This window comes from Aplidium turbinatum, chromosome 7, assembly GCF_918807975.1.
Source record: "Aplidium turbinatum chromosome 7, kaAplTurb1.1, whole genome shotgun sequence".
NCBI lineage: Eukaryota > Metazoa > Chordata > Ascidiacea > Aplousobranchia > Polyclinidae > Aplidium > Aplidium turbinatum.
In genome coordinates, this window is record NC_137478.1 from 4,416,062 (window position 1) to 4,433,626 (window position 17,565).

General features: G+C 37.3%; 1 protein-coding gene and 1 long non-coding RNA gene across 2 annotated transcripts; one reads left to right on the plus strand and one right to left on the minus strand.

Annotated features, from left to right (window-relative positions):
• Window positions 1–880: 880 nt before the first annotated feature.
• On the plus strand, window positions 881–9,195 carry LOC145774136 (CCN family member 1-like). Its single transcript, XM_082585298.1, has 6 exons — window positions 881–975; window positions 1,543–1,759; window positions 2,986–3,477; window positions 4,547–4,746; window positions 7,638–7,759; window positions 8,174–9,195. The coding sequence occupies exons 1-6, from the start codon at window positions 916–918 to the stop codon at window positions 8,364–8,366; spliced, it is 1,284 nt and encodes a 427-aa protein (XP_082441424.1). The 5' UTR covers window positions 881–915; the 3' UTR covers window positions 8,367–9,195.
• A 62-nt stretch (window positions 9,196–9,257) lies between these two features.
• Window positions 9,258–14,183, minus strand: LOC145774137 (uncharacterized). Its single transcript, XR_014290006.1, has 2 exons — window positions 12,226–14,183; window positions 9,258–9,558 (listed from the first exon to the last, which is right to left on the minus strand). It is a non-coding gene; the product is annotated as an uncharacterized LOC145774137 (long non-coding RNA).
• Between the last annotated feature and the right edge of the window lie 3,382 nt (window positions 14,184–17,565).

A 17,565-nucleotide genomic window follows, 5' to 3' on the forward strand; every position in this document is an offset into this window, starting at 1 on the left:
TAAACACATTCAAATATAAGCCTCATCTATTAGTAGCCATGGCTATCTCATGGTTGCAATAGCCTTACGCATTTTTGAAAGGGAACGATTTTTGATTTCTAGGCTTTGGAAACTTGTGTGCTATACTGTAAAAAGCTGATTATTTTTTGGCATAAACATTTGATTATTTACAAAACATTATGGACAGGCATTATTACAAAGTAAAGCGTATGATATTCAAATAAATACGTCACATTTTTTCAATACCTTCTAGATTTCATTTGACCGGTGACTAGTTTGATCAATCCGAATGGACATTATTTATACGTCAGCGAGAGAAGGCTTTGCAGTCACTGACTGATTTTGGCCATTACGTCATGTCAGCCATTTTCAAGGTACGCAGGGGATCAGTTAGGTAGCAACTCAGTCAAACAGAAACTGCCTTTTTTACATCATTAGACGTTGAAACTATTTAAAAATGAAAACTTTGCTTGCTGGGCAGTGCTGTACAGCCAATCAAGCCAAAGCTTACTCATATATAAGCTACTGGGGTCTGGAGTTTTGAAGACAGTTTACTATTGAATACAGGCAAGCCGTACCTCAGTGCACTTGCGTTATTTAAAATTTATCATCATAAAAAAGGTGCCAGAGCTAATATTTACAAAGCAAAAGTATGGATTGAAAGAAAGAAATATAGTTTTTTTCGAGACGAGTCTTTTGACCTTTGTGTTTATTTTACAGGCAATAAACATTAATAGATTGGTCTGATTTTTGAGAATCTGAATTTCGACAGTTTAAACAAATACTTTTCTACGTTGAACCAGAAGTCCGGAAGTTGTCGACTTTGCTCCCATTCCTTCCCCCAGCAACATTCAAGTGCATATAAACGAGAAGTGGTTTTAGTACAAATTTCACTTTTTCTATCACTGATTGATCATGTTTTCAGCATTCCATCCTTTTTGTTCGTTTATTGTGCTTCTCGCCGCAATGCAACAAGTAAGTAAGCTCTGTGGTTGCTTTACTAGTTTAGACCCTGATATGAAGACATTACTCAAGTTACAACAATTGGGAGATGTTGCCTGAATTGCTGCCTCATAAGCAAGAAGTAGTTTAGTAGGCTACGTTAACCCTCTGAGAAAAAAAAAATGCCTTTAATAGTTCAAACGACAGTCGAAGTTGAAACGAGGCTAAAAGATGATTCTTCTGGGCTACGTGTAATTACGAAGACATTTTTAAAGTTTCTTTTATTATAGCTTTTCTGTCATGTTCACTTGCAAGGCAATGAGTCATAATAGTAGCGTGGCCGCGCCAATTATGTTGCAATCTTCAATACCTTCTTTTAAGACGCGCGTGACGTCATAATAATTACACCAATTCCATAATCTGAAGCCGCATAGGCATCAAACTGGGGTGCAATTGAAAAAAAGATTTTGAAAACAACAGAAAAAACTTGTACCAATCATAATTGGTTTGTGTTTTTAGCGTTTGTTTCTACTTCGCTCGAACAAACTATTATTTGATCAAATCCATTGAACTCAAATTATGGTGGTTTGTATTCACTAGGTCGCTAGCCTGTGTCCTCGGGAATGTGACTGCCGGGAAGAGGTCACCGATTGCCGGCCGGGTGTCAGTTTGGTTACCGATGGTTGCCACTGCTGCCGCGTGTGCGCGCGTCAGTCGGGCGAAGAGTGCAATGATCACGATAAGATATGTGACGTACACAAAAATCTCTTTTGTGATTTCTCCGCAGCTAAAAGTGGAGACTGGGGCGTTTGTAAAGGTATGATTAAGACGGCAGATTAAACTACATTAAGATTTCTATAGATAGATTGTTATACAAATAATAGTTTCGGATGCCATAGTTTAACATTCGACAAACTTCCTTTCAATTTAAAGTGGTGTGTTTTTGCGCAACCACATACCTGTATAAAATTCCTTTTCTAACTGTGGTTTGATAGCTGTAATTTTAAAGTTATTGCTTAATATAGCTCTTATGGTTTCGTCATAACTCAGCAGTTGTTTATAGCATTTCGAACATTATCTCAAAGAAAAGTAGAAAATTTAACAAGTTCCACTTCACCAAGCAAAAGTTTCTTAAGCGTTTCCATTTTTAAAAATGGGTTTGGTGGCTATATTTGAAGTTGGGAAGCCAAATTTATTTTGTTTGATTCTTCTTTGTGGATGCCTTCTGTTCGGTCGTCATTAAAAACTATCCATATGAAGAAATCTCTTCTTTTTACAGTGAAACTGACGTTGAATCAATGTAAAGGGCATGAATCTTGCTAGTTGAGTAAGATCATGCAACACAATCGTTAACTATTCTCAAATACGTGTCTGTATAAATTAAGAACAAAAACTCAACACCTTTTATTGAATGATAGTTGCTTTGTTTTGATTGGAACAAATAAACTGGTATTCTGCTATTTTCATGCAATAATTGGCGTAGCACTATCATCAGAGTACAGGGTTTTTATAAATATATTTGCATTTGCAACGCGAAATCATCATACTGAACAATTTTCAATGGTAAAGTCGAACTGTCAAAACAGCGATACATCAAGTGGTGAAATTAATGGCCCATAAAGTATGTAAGGTTGACCGAATGCTTAATCATGAGTAATCGGCCCCTCCCAGAGCTTAAACAAATTTGAATGAAAGGACGTTGATCTTTTTGTGACAGAAAGGGGTAATCTAAAAGTATATTTTTAACCAATCAAAAAATTCAGTTTTTTTTAACATTGGTTCAACGTCCGCAGACGTTGAATCGAGATGGATTTTTCTCGCTGAGGAGTGACCACAATGAACAGCAAAATAAGCTTGGAGACTATCAGAACATCATTCTATTATCCAGAGTTGCACCCTTCTTAAAAGATAAAACTTTTTTGTTCAATTGAAGAAAAGCCAAAAATAACAACTTGCAAAAATAGCTCTTAAAGACTTAAACCAACATCATCTTTATTAGACTCAGACCGTCCTCTTTATTTATGTTTGTTTGTTTTTTTATAGCTCGCTCCGGCCGTTCGTGTCATCATGGAGATGGCTTTGTTGCTAGCGGTTCCATGTTTGAGCCATCTTGTAAGAAGAGATGTTGGTGCATCGATGGGGCGGTGGGGTGCATCCCTGTCTGCCCGCATGAGACCAGGACCCCTCGACCCGACCGGTGCTCGAACCCACGTCTACAAAGCGTGTCTGGCCAGTGCTGTGACCAGTGGGTGTGTGACACTTCATCCGGGAATGTTATCACTCTTCCTCTGGAAGACTTTTGGAACGAATACGTAGATGACAAAAGCGAAGACCCCAGCATTCAAAGTATATCCTCCTCCCTATCCCAAATAACCAACGGGATTCGCGATGGAGTCATATATGAAGATGATATTGGAGAAAACACAGATGAACTCAGAGATTTTCAAAGTTTCCAGACCTCTGATACTGAGGAAGATGTTCAGGATGTAGAAAACAGTTGGCAAGAGAACAATATTGTCCCAGGAGACACTGATGGTAAGCGACGACACATATTATTTACTGTATTCCTCTGCAGGTTAAAACCAGTCCCGGTCTTCAATGGGCCGGGCCAAAGTTGAAGGAAAAGTTTCAAAAACTTCAACAGTTTAACTTTAATGCAAACTTGTGATAATTAAAGACCATCCTAATCTTTCAAAGGTGTTCACGAGTTTTAGTTGAAGTTTTTGCTGGATGTTTACATGCGTTTTTCTTTCGCCTATCAATGACATTCAAGTACATGTTGTGTCATATTTTCTCTTAAATTATTATTTCAACCCTACTTGCATGATCTTTATCTACCGCAGTCGTTTACTTTTCACCAGTTTACATTAAACTGCGCTTCAACAGAGGCAAAACACTGTAGACAAAACAATGGACAGATACATCACTTGAATTTAAAATGATTGATTTAAAAACACATTTGCATAGTTGAAGTTTGTGAGAATAAAAAAACACACAAGTGATGGAAAAATAATTTTGTTAAAAGTCTTAACTATATGTTTACTGTGATGTAACAAACAATAGCACAATTTTAAGTATATGTTTGAAAATCAATTTTTTGTACAAACATTTTTTTGACCCATTTTGTTGATTTATTTATTTATTTTTGAGTTGCACACGTTTCGAATAAATATAAGTGACATGTTGTTTAGATGTTTTGATGGAACTGATTTTATATCGATTAGTTGACGAAAATAAGTTCAGGCTTTAAACGTATTGTTAATTCCAAAAGTGGCTGGTTTTGCACGTGGTACGAACTGGACGGGAAGACAAGGAAGCCAATCTTCGTATCCACCTTTGGGATGCCTTTGAGTGTCTAGCCAACCATATACAGCTACATGCTCTGGAGTGGTGTCGAACCAGCGCGCTTTCGGATGCTAAACCAAAGCTCTCACCAGTTGTCCATGCAACAGCTTTTTAATTGTTTTGATTAATATTCTGAAAGCAGTATGGGACACGCAAACATGATCAATACGATCACCATGATATAACGTTTGTTGTTGTTGACACAACTGCAAATAAAGTTCCAATTTATTGTCTTAACTGTATTCTTCTTCTATCATAGCCCATCTGCAAGAACGGAGGAATCTTCTAGAATCCATGAAGCGTTGCAAACTCCAATCGTCCCCTTGGAGCCCTTGCTCGAAGACTTGTGGCTTGGGGGTGTCTCACCGGGTAACCAACGACAACCGAAGGTGCCATCTCGTCAGAGAACAGCGTCTTTGCGAAATAAGAAGATGTAACGACACACGATACACTCCAAAGGTAAAACACATTCACAATAATTTATAACTCACTAACTTGAAGTATTTCAGGTACTTTAATACTAATAATTTTTAGAGTGCTTAGTCAATAGTAAAAGCTCGCAACTATCATAGACCATGTATTGTACATACTGTATAGGCAACCGTTCGTCTCTACCCAGGGTGTAATAAATTGGGTTGGCGTAATAGCCGAGGCTGTAAGAAAGGAACTGGCCAACTTACTCTCGTCAATCGCGAAGGCAGTGTATAATTGAAAATCTTATTGTCTCATCCCCAATGCTTGGCTCAAGTATGGGACTCACTGTTACCTATTAAAAGACACAATCACACCTACAGTACATATGAAGCAATCCATTCCTTTTCGCTGGAATTATACATCGAGTGGGTGTATTGAAAAGAACCCACACCTCATAACAAAGAGTCCGATTTTTAGGCTAATGTTTTTTTGCTAACTGAGAAAACTTGAAAGGGGTTTGCATGGGATGCAACCTAGTTCGTACCCTGAACAGTTCGGACCCTCAGTTCGTACCCTGAAAAGATCGAGAGAAAAAATTAAAAAAAGCGGAAGTCGCTGATCGCAGTTTCCGCTAACCCTAACTCTAACCATAGACTAATCTATGCTCTAACCCTAACCCACGCTGATCGCAGTTTCCGCAAACATTTATCCGTAGTTTCCGCTAACCGCAGTTTGCGCTAACCTTTACCCTAACCCTAACTCTAACCATAGAGTAATCTATGCTCTAACTGTAACCCTCGCTGATCGAAGTTTCCGCCAAATATTTTTCCGCAGTTTCCGCTAACATTTACCCTAACTATAGAGCAATCTATGCTCTAACCCTAACCCTCGCTGATCGCAGTTTCCGCAAACATTTTTTCGCAGTTTTTGCTAACTGCAGTTTCGGCTTACCCTAACCCTAATTCTAACCATCGAGTAATCTGCTCTCTAACTCTCGCTGATCGCAGTTTCTGCAAATATTTTTTCCGCAGTTTCCGCTAACTGCGTTTTCCGTTAACCCTAACCCTCGAGTTTGTTTGTGGAGTGGAAACTCCGATCAGCGACTTCGGCTTTGTGCTATTAAACTGCGATCAGCGACTTCGGCTTTTTTTAATTTTTTCTCTCGATCTTTTCAGGGTACGAACTGAGGGTCCGAAGTGTTCAGGGTACGAACTAGGTTGCACCCGTTTGCATGAAGCTTTTCAACTGCAGCTGCTAAATTCATCATGGTTTCGTGTTTCAGAGAGTTATCATAACAAGGGTTTAAGCCTTCAGCCAACCAAAACTACCTTTTTTGCTTAGTTTCAACGTCGCTAGATAGTGAAAAGCTAAAAAACAACGTATTGTGATTTGGAACGCACATTACTTCTTTCTGTGTAGCTAAACAATATCAACACTTGAGCGCTTTGTGCAAAACCATGTGCTTTCAGAATGTGTCATGTCATCCAACCTCACGTAACAAGACATTTGCGTATATATCCGCATCACTGCTGCGATAAAAGTTTCGTTGTTGCTCAAATTATAGTTTCTGAATTCTTTCAAGGGGTTACGTGACCGGGGAGTGGACCGGCTGTTTGTCTTTCTGGCACTATTGTACACCTAGCCAGGATTTTTTTTGTTACGTTGATACAAAGTCTACAGACGTTAAATCAATGTAAAAGGGACAGATTTTAAGAGCTGGCTAGTTATCTTACTGATACTTGTAGTAACACAGCACCGAAAAGAATGAATAAAATTGCAAAAGTCTTTTGAACTGATTAAAATGCGACTATGTCTGAAATGCAACAGCTGCGCACTTGAAAATGTCGGGATAGTTAAGATCTTTATCAAACTTGTCAAAGTACAATTGAAATGGATCTTTTACTCAAGGTCACCCCAGGTAAACAACTCCACATGCCTGAGCGTGCCATCACTCAAACCAAACCATCACTCAAATTCAGTCGCATCGCGATGATGTGAAATTCAACAAAATAGCACTAAATCAACATTTGGTTGCAATCATTCAATGCAACGGATTTGTTTGCTATCGAAGACACGTCACCAAGAAATACTCATGTGATGAAAATTATACGTCTTCTTAACTTTAAACTGTAATTTTATAATTTCGCCTTAAAATTTTAGATCAACATAATGACATAAGGTCATAACTTACGCGAGAAAGCGGCTACTTAGATCCTTTATTTAGATTACGTCCATTACGTGTCACGTTGTCCCAGCACCAAATTGTGACAAGATTAACTCCACTGTCCGCGGACATCACTCAAGTTACCTGTTATAAAAGTTATTTTTGACGTAACAATTTTCCAGATAGCAAAATCCGTCATTTTTACATTAATTCAACGTCTGCAGACAATGTAAAAATGCAGGATTTTGCCGTTTGGTTTAGAATCTAATTTTAAATTTGATTACCACGTTGGTTTGAATCTTAGTATCTCATCTGTACGTCTTATCCGTGTCGACATGGGGTGACACCCTCCCAGTTGCGTGTGTCTCATGGTACAAGCGGAACCTGTAGTGTTTTGTGATGTTGCACAAAGTGTATTCGCGAGCGTGTACCACCAAGTCACTGATTCCTCAAACAAGGCAGTACCGGTACTCACTCAATTCATGTACAACACACACTGGCAGGGTATCATCAAGTGCCTTGCTGTAATATAATTTCGCAATGCATTCAACCTGGTATGGAACCTAAGACCTTTTGATTGGCTACTTTTCCATCCATTTATTGATGCAATCAATCAAGTTCAGTCAATGCATGTATATTGTTTATCTTTCAAATCTTGTTGACAGTTCACACTTTACAGTCTGGTACCCTTTCACAAAAGTAATAAAAAAGTAAACGAAGACTGTTTAAATAAATTCTCAGCATATTACAACTCGACTTGTTTTCATTGCAGAAAGGACGCCATTGTTTGCGTCAAAAGCGTGCGCGAAAGCGCGTGACATTGACGTACGCCGGTTGTGCGAGCCTCAGGAAAGTAAAACCGCGTTACTGTGGAAGCTGCCATGACGACAAAAAGTAAGCAAACCTTTTAAAAGATCAAATAGCTTGTACAATTCTAAAACCAGACTTTTTCTCACTAAAATCTGAAAACGTATCAATGATCTTTTTCAAATGGAATTTTTTCGCTTTATTTTTTTGTTGATTTTCAATACTTTGAATTGAAACCAAGTGAAAAATTATGTTAGCACCACCCATCTGAATACTTTTACAAGAACAAATAAACTTGTTCCTTCTACAAGTGTCAAGCGTTTTAAAAGTTGTAAAGGCAGCTCTATAAAATGAATTTAAATTATCAATGATTTAAAAATTAGATAAAAAGGAGTTTGAATTTCTTTCTTATTACTGCTCTACCATTTTCAGGCCAGTCGTAAAAGCCAATTAATGTTCTTTTCAACGAAGTTTGATAATTTATTTTTTTTATTTTTTTAGGTGTTGCACCCCAAAAGCAACCCGTACCTCCCGCATGCATTTCCGTTGTGAAGATGGAAGGACAATCACTAAAAATATTCTTGTCGTGAAAAGTTGTCATTGTCACAAAAACTGTGCTTCCATTTCCAAACCTCGATTTCAAGTGGTGACGTATTCCCTCTTTGGTGACATGCATCGCTTGCAAGATCGATGAACAGCCAATCCGAGCACGTGTTTGAATCAAGTTCAAGTGGGAGTGGTCACATAGTCGGCATTGTTTGAAGACGTAAATGATTGCTTTCACCTCATATAGGTTCAGTCGCTTTAAAACTTGTCGAATTTCAAATTTTATTGGCTTTTGTATCATATTTACTAAAGTGAAGTGATTCTGAAGTCTTACACCAAGGCTCCTGGACCTTCAAAAGTCTACAAAATGATTTTTTGAGCCCAAGATGTTTATATTATAATAGAAATACATTATACATATATGATATAATGCCAATTGGCATAACGTCCCACCATCAACATCTTGCTGTCACTAGCCTTGGAAAGCCACCACAATGTTTGTCGAATTATGCATGTCTTTGGCAGGCATGCCTGAAGGTGGACAGGAAGATTGGCTTCATTGCCTCTCCGTTGGCTTGATCTGTATCTTCAACTACAGTGCGTAAGCCTAGATACAACAAAAACAAAAAATGATCACAAATCACATCATATTTTTATGTGATACTTTGTTTCGTGATGAGTTTTTGGAAAACTTGCAACCACTTGATTGTATCATGTGATATCATATGATTGTACATGATATCATCACGTAATAAAATATGCATCGTGATCAGTTTCACAAAATGTGACTTTCAACAAGAAAAGTGAAGTTATTCACTTGCAATAAACAATTTGTGTCATGACACTGTGAACATGTTTTGTAAAAAAATTCTTACTTTTTGAACTAGAACGTGGTTGATGACACCGCAAGGTTGAAAACCATTGATACCAAAAGTCTTGAAGCGGGACTGAATGCCTTCTTGGTCAGTATTCCAAAATAAAAAATACAATTTTTGCAACATAATTGAATTGGAGCTATTGTATTTTTCATGACAAAAAGTGTTCACTTTATGAAATATTTGGTTGCTTGATAAGTTTGTTTATTTGACGTCTGCATTCGTGCTATTAATGTAAAAAGAACGCTTTTTGTTTAGACGAATAGGCAACGTGTTGTTCCGATTTTGTGACTCATTGAAATCGTCGGCTATCTGAGCCATGCCCAAGCTCTGTAAACATGAGATAGCATCCCAGTGCTTCCATTTCTTTTTATCAATTTCAGATCTTGATTATTTCACAGAAGTTTTATTTTGCATCGTTTTTACTTCTGGCGACGATTAAGCGATGTAAAAGTGGCAGTTGAGCTGGAAAAGAAATAAAAAGAAAAATGTTAAGTTGCTTTAATGGTTTTGTTTGTCAAGATTAAAAATAACGTTGTTCCACGGATCTATTTATTGTTCATACTTTATCGCCACATACAAGTCATCGCAAAATTTACATGACATCATTACACTTATCCCATGACGTCATCGTCATTATTGTACGACCTCGTTTCTAATTGATGAACACTGGGGTGAGTGTTCTTGTTAGCTAAATGAAAAATGTAAAAAAAACAAAGAAAATTTTTGGCGATTGCGAATCTACATGGATTATTCAAGCTTTTTGCAAAGATTGTAATAACTTTTGAAAAAAAAAAATGACTCAAATATGTTTCAGTGTAGTACACGTGAGTGAAGTTTCGTGGTTGTTAGAATGTCAATATTTTGCTTTGCATTGTAGACTTATATATTTATGATCTTTTGTTGATGAATAGGAAAAAGAGAAATATCGTCATCGCCCCTAGTAGTAGAAGTGTACAATAATTATAACCAAGCAAGCTAATATTTGTGCTTGAAGAAGAATCATGCTTTCAATATGTTTGCAATGCTTCCAAATTTATTGTTCTTTTCCTAAGATGGCTCAGGAAATATTTGCTGAAGAATGTCTCCCATGTTTCTGCAACACGACGTGTATCATATATAATGCAATACCGTATTTGACTATTTATGTTACTTTAATGTAATTATTTTTTACAGCCAATAGCTAATGTATACGTTTTATTTTACTACGTTTTGGGTTAAATATTATTTAAAAATATATTTTTCGTTTTGTACCGCATTTTATGAATTTTCATGACCTGTTTATTGGGTTTTCTTGTTTACTTTTAAATACACTTGAGATATTTTATGTCTGTTGTTGTTTTTGCGGTAAGCTTCTGGCAACAAGCTTCGATGAAACAGGAAGTACAATACAAATCTTGTGGTAACAATTCAAGCCCCAACAGGTTATACAGAATGATATGTTCTACAGGTCAGTGCTTAGTTTGAATACGCTTAACTTGTAGCTCAACTCCCTTCTACCTGGAGCAGGCCCGGATTTAGGGGGGAGCAGAGGGTGTTTGCACGGAGCCCCCGATATAAAAGTGCCCCGGACCCCCCATCAGCTAAATCCGACCCTGACCTGGAGGGCATCCAACAACATCCAACAACCCCAACAACTCTAGGGGTGCATGAGTACCAAGTTGCATTGAGGTTCACCAAAAAAATGTATGTGAGAATGACTCGTGTAAGCAAGGACACCCTTTCAGGGTCATACAATCCTCATCACTTTCGTTAGCCTGCGTATATTTTATGGCAATTCCCTAAGCCTAAGTCGTTAGATTTTAAAAATTTGTTCAGATCTGTTTCGGCATAGCACGTTTCGGTATTTTCTGTGGCATTGATTTACGTGCTGTTAAGAAAAAAGCTAAAAGTTTTGATATTTTGTCAATCTTGATGGTTTTGTCTGCAACCATCAGAAAAATACTATTGTTTGCTATGAAAAGGAGTTTGACTTAGTAGGTTTTAACTCTTAATTGTATAGCTTTTTGCGGCCAGCGTTTTTCTTAGTTTGATCAAGAAACCGAGGCGATTCTACCTGGCTTCCTTGTGGAGCTAAATTTGGTCGGTTTTGAATCTTTATCCTCGGACTGGACAAAGCCTTAATACAGTAGATTATTCCTGGCAGTTTCGCATACTTGTAGACTGTAGAGTGTCGAGGCTTTGAATTACTGACGCAGGGTTACCGAGATTGACAGAGTGAAATTTCCGATTGGTGAAATGTTGCCAGGGATTTATTTCATCTATGTGCCGCTGAATGGAGAGCAGTCCTGAAATGCGTTGCTCAAACTCACATCGTTGATACAAATTTCCAATGCAATTTCGTAGAACTTGAAAATCTCTCCATATCAATTTTTGTTCTCAGTGAATGCTTTCTATGTAGTCTTCTATTAGGGTATCGATCAGACCCGAAGATTGACACAGAGGTTTGTTTTAATTTGGAAATTAAAACACAGTTTTTTCTATTTCTTGACACAGTTCATGAATCATGATCCTTTCTGTCGGTATTGTCCTTCCAACGCGCTTTGCACTCGGTTGCTGTGGCTTTAATGATTGTAAACACAGAGAACAGATCCAAATGCTAGCGGTTAAACTAGTTTTTTAACCGACACCATTGTTTAGTAACTTTAGCTTAATTTAGATTTTCTGCATAACAAACAGTTAAAAACGGCAAGTCACTACAAACCTTGATAAAACACAATTTCAACTCTTAAATATTATGTTCACTACTTTTTATCTGAGTTACAGGCAGTGGCGTAACTACCCATTGGATCTTGTGGATAAATCCAGGGGCGCACGTTGCTGGAGGGCGGCAAAATACGATAACGTTTTAAACGAACAAAGACAGTCACATTAGTTTATTCTCAAACTGACTCAGAATTAAACGACCTAAGTTAACAATGATCAAAGTGAAGCCAAAAAATTACACAAGTTATGCCTCTACAGTAAACTAATTTGCAACTTTTTTGGATTGTGACTGACTATGTGGTATTCGTGGCGGTATAATGATACTCATGCTGTTGAAGTCATAAATAGAATGTCGGTTGTAACTTGTAAGCTGTAGCATTGTCAAGTCAATTTAGCTTTGGTACCGGTAGTTAAGTTTGGACTTACCATTTTACCATCTGTTTGTGGTGGATAGGTCTAGATGGGATTCCTTTATCTTCATTCTTCATGTGTGAAGATGGGTTAGGTTTTTGCAAGATTTAAAGTTTCAGGTTTGAAATAGATCACTTAGCCTTAACTCAGCAAGTAGGCTATTGTTTTTTTTAACTATTGTGCTGCAGATTCCAGAACAAGATTTAAGTGCGGTAGCAAATTTTTTAAAATAATTTTTGCATATGAAAAAAGGAAAAAAAAGTGGAGCTTTTTTAGAAAGAAAAAGAAAGCTAGAGAAGAGGAACTAAAAAATAATGAAGGTACCATTTTGAAGTTCGTAAAAATTTCCTCTGCTAAAGAAACAGAAGAGGTTAGCAGCCACAGTAAATCGCTACCTCAAGTGGAGACGGAAGAATAAGTGTATACCTCAAGCAAAACAATAAAGAAGTGATCATTGAAAGAAGTCAACCTATGAATGAAACATTTCAGATAAAGATAAAACCGATGATATCTATTCTTCTCATAACGATGTCGCTACTTGGCCAGAAATATGAACTCATAACATGAGAGTTGAGATGATCAAATTAGGGCCCGAAAGGTTTCAGAATAAAGAAGGGCCATTAAGGCGGCGATTAGCCTATATAGGCTAGTAATTAATTAAAGAAGGAGACAAAGAGAAGGAATCCTTAAGCTTTCTGAGCAAAAAGTGGTTTTATAAGATGCTAAAGAGTAGTGATAAAGGTCTCAGATCATGGTTGCTAGACCTATATTCTGATAGCCACTCCGGATTATATTGTTTTTGTTGCAGGTTATTTCGATCGAGAAATGATAATTCTCCATTTGTTTTCAAGCCTTTTGTAAATTTTTGGCGTCTTAATCCATGCATTTCTACTCATGAAAATTCAAAACTTCACAAGCAGTGCTTTGATAAATGGAATGAGCTCGCACTGAGGCTTCAGGTTCATCAAACAACTGACAAAGAAATCCAAATTCTTATGAACAAGGAAAAAAATAGATGGAGAGAAATCCTGCAGAGCGTAATCGCAGTCATAAAGTTTCTCAGTGAACAAAATCTTCCTTTTTGTGGTCATCGGGAAGATTCTAATTCAAGGAACCAGAGAAATTTTCTTGAAATTGTAAAACTCCTTGCAAATTACAGTAGGTCTACAGTCATTTACGAAACAAATTTTTAGTACCAAACTCTCCAAAAAGAGCGTGACAACGTACATTTCACCAGCTATCCAAAATGGATTAATTGAGCTTTTTGGTAAAAAGGTAAAAGATCTCATACTGGAGGAGATAGATAGCAAAGTATTTCTCAATTTTACTTGACAGTAGGCCTACTCCTGACGACTCTCATCGATGAAATGGCTTTTATTGTTAGATACTTCAAAATCGACAGCAATAACGAGGTAGCCGACAAATAAAGGAATCCTTTCTGAATTTTTTCCACTGCACTGAAAAAATGCAGACGAAATTACTAAGTCTATTCTCAATGAGCTTCAGCAAAATGGCTTAGACATGATGATGTGTAGAGGCCAAGCATCAATGCTTCCACCATGGCAGGAGTCCGCACTGGAGTAAAATGCAGAATAAAAAAATATTAGTCCTGACTCCTGAGGCCTTGTTTGTCCCATGTGAAAACCACTCACTTTAACTTGCAGGAGATCGTTGGAAGCAAACATCGTTTGTGTGAACCAACACCTTATTTATGAGTCTTAAGCTTTACCTCACTGTTGCCGTTTTTTCGCAAGCTCTGAAAGAAGTTTTTCAAAACTTAAGTTGATAAAATCTCACTTGAGATCGACTACGGGAGAAAGCAGGCTGTCTGGGCTAGCAATAGCCTACTGTCTATTGAAAGTGATTTAGTCGAGACACCATCTTTTGACGATTTGATTTCTGAATTTGCTTCAATGAAAGCTGGACGTATTGGATTTTGAACTTTCAATAAAACTAAACAAACACTGCTTTAATTCTTCTGTTGTGTGGAATTTTAATCAGCTTTTACGACGGTGTTAATGGGGGGCGGCATTTCGTGCAAAAATCCAAGGGCGGCATATTGCGTTGCTACGCCACTGGTTACAGCCACCTAGTTGCTGGTAAGCGATAAACTCAGAAACCATGAAAACAGTTAATTGTGACGTCATAAGAAAGCGTGGTTGTGACGTAGGGAAACAATTTTGAACAAAACAAAAAGGGGCGACGCAGTCGCTTTATGGATATTACATTCTCCCCCCAAATGTACAATACATGCTAAGTACAAAACAGTTGTGGTCGAATGGATCAGGCACTTAGTTTTCAGGCATAAAACCCTGGTTCAACACCCAAGTACAGTGGATATCAAAAACACACAGCTTATGTTTTACTCCAAGGTTGATTGAATTGGATTGGCGTGAGGGCAGAAGGAACAGCAAAGAACAAACCCTAATGCCAGACAGCCTGGTATGATGCTATGATGTTCGTTCAATTGGAATCAACATGCTCAGAGTGCATAGAGTTTGTCTGCAGAGCGATTGTTGATTTTGATGGTGAGTCGATGTGTGGTTATTACAAGAGTAGGAGCTTAATGCTCGTCTACAATCCCTCATTCTTCCGGTTACAACCATAACTTGCAATCGTATATTTGTTTTTGTTTATTGACTCTGAAGTGGGGATAAAACCTGATTTTTGTACACACTTATGAACGTCAAAACGGTTAAGCTCAAACTCAAAATAACCTACACACCACATCTCGTAAAGGCATCCTGGTATCATCTCTCGCTTGTTTTGCCAATACTGAATTTTTACACAAGGTAGCGTCTCTCCACACCCAACAGATCACGGCATGCGCATAAGCGATAATTAAAAGCAAAACAGCTGAGTCTGCAGGCAGGCCACGTCACGGAGAGCAAAAAAACAAAGCAAATTCAACGTCATCACAATTACAAAGCAAGAGGACAATCGACCCGCCGGAACAACGTGAAACGCAATCCCATCATAAAGGACCTGCAGTGGGCTACCAACAATTTCCATTGTCTATCAACAAATAAAAACACGATTATTATTATTGTCACATCTGCTGAGGTATTATCGCATTCAAAGATTACATCAAATATGATTATTACTTTCTGGAACCTCTACAACCTGTTTCACCCCATATAACATCGGAAGGCCTTATTCAAATAGAAATAAAATAATAACATTTAAAGATTTTGCAAATTATATTTCTGTTCACAAATTCCAAACTCGGTATTATCAAACATCACCAGCATGAATAAACTACAACCAAGACCTTCTAAAAACAGCGTTGGCTCAACAAGAATAGAAAATTCTGCTGAAAGAATAAACGTGTGATTGTATCGCCACCTAGCGCTTTCTTCTGTTGTCTTCATTGATCTCCGCTTTAAATATCATCTAACTCGTGACTCGGTTTAGGTGAGGTTATGACGTCAGAGAACGAGAAACGAATTGTTTCACTTGTGTAATCATGCGAATCGTTCATGCTTTTTAATTTTAATTTTATAAGGCGAAAATTCTATTGAGTATGAAAAAGATGGCTTTAAATTTATTCATTTTTCAATTCAGTAATATTTCGCATTTTTTGGCTTTTACCAAACCCAGACGTTTTATTGACAAATCAAAGACAGCGATAAAATCTGTCGACTGAAGATATTCAATTACGGTAGCCATGGCCACCTAAAGATACGGCCTGATTTGTCACATTTTGTAGAAATTTGCAGATTTTTCTAACTTTGAGCGAACGTTTAAATAAATTTTTCTAAAAATGAGATTTTTACGCTTTCTTTATTCTTTTCCCCAGATGACACAATAGGTTTTAACATTTTAACATTTTAACATGTTTTTACATTCTCACATGTTGAATAACAAAGAAAATTTGATTTCGAAGATTTTAATCAGACTGTTAATTTTCAATAACAGTCTGATTTTGCGTTTTTCAACTTACTTTATTTCATTTGCTACTGCTTCCCCAAGGCAACAAAAAAGTTTTATGTCATTAGGAAACCGCAAAAAGTAAAAACATCTCAAAAAATGTCAGTCAAGCACTAGCAGTAGCAGTAATCAAAATCTGCAAAATGTGACAAATCAGGCCGCATCTCCAGGTGGCCATGCGGTAACGTAAAAAGGATTGATTTTCTTAGCTGGGTAATCGTAATTTTTGGGTCGCCAAAAAAGTTAAAAGTGAGCCTGCCCTACACACACTGGGTAGTTTACTCTGTGAGTGTGAACTTCTCTCCAAGGGGTCACATAGAAATTTATCTTCTGAAATGGGATCGCACAATAGGCTACAAGCGTTTGTAAAGCCCTAGCTTAGCGTGCTTGTATCGTAACGTGACCAATCTAGTGTCTAGGCTACTGAGTACAAACAGAGTTTCTCTCAATTAACTTTCAACTCGTCATTTGAATAAACTTGGACGGATCTTCTACAAGAGAATTTTCAAAATGGCGTTACTGAACTTTTGGGTCAAGTAACCTTGACAATGGTATCGCTATATATAACCGTTTGATGTTTTTTTTTTATAGTTTTCTATGAATCCAAAAAATATTTGGCTTTTTATCATCAGTTAATTGTGACTTCTGCTGACACTGAAAAGGTCAGGTCGGTTAATCGCCACTTAACAGTAGGCTCCCAACATAAAGCGTTCTTTCAAATGATTGTTATCCTAACAAAAGAGTAAAACAAAGGAAACGAATTGACAAGAGACTTAAGTCGCAGAAGATAAACCAACAAGCGATTCTTGATCATGCGTGCAATCTTGTGCAAACAAAGAGAAAACTGTTTATTCATTCTATTTTTAGGAATGACATCATTATTCAGCTTAAATTTAAGCCAAGTAGGTAACGTTATTATCACACCGGTTGAAGATGACGGCTATTCATGGCAATGAAATACAACGTAGTGAATAATTAAAAAAGAAGCTTAATGTTTTTGTGCATATGATAGGCTATGCCAGGTCAGGCACAACACAACTTAAAAAAAATTCAAGTGCGATGGAAAACAAACACAGTTAAAACAAGAAAGATTGTTTTAACATGTTAAAAATTCATAGCTTTAGACTACCATCATCCCTAGCAGGCTATCGCGATAAAACGAAACGCCAACCTAAAAGGCAACCTATTAAAATCATGTTCAGGTTAGCATCCCTGAGCCTGAGAAAGGCCTGCGCCTCGCACAGCTTGACAACATACAGGTTCCTGAGTTTTAGAGTTGTAGAGCATTGAGGTCTAGGCCCTGCTATGGAATAACGGTATAGTAAATAACTAAATATATTCAGTGATGCCAATAAAGAAACGGACCAAGTGAATTTTTCTACAACCTATAAGCTAATTATGGTAATGGCAAAAATAAATAAATTA

Bases quoted from the DNA above. Each gene is read 5' to 3' on its own strand.
- LOC145774136 (XM_082585298.1), top strand. From the start codon at position 916: ATGTTTTCAGCATTCCATCCTTTTTGTTCGTTTATTGTGCTTCTCGCC. The intron at 1,760-2,985 runs GTATGATTAAGA...GTTTTTTTATAG, and splicing joins AGACTGGGGCGTTTGTAAAG to CTCGCTCCGGCCGTTCGTGT. The intron at 4,747-7,637 runs GTAAAACACATT...TTTTCATTGCAG, and splicing joins ACACACGATACACTCCAAAG to AAAGGACGCCATTGTTTGCG.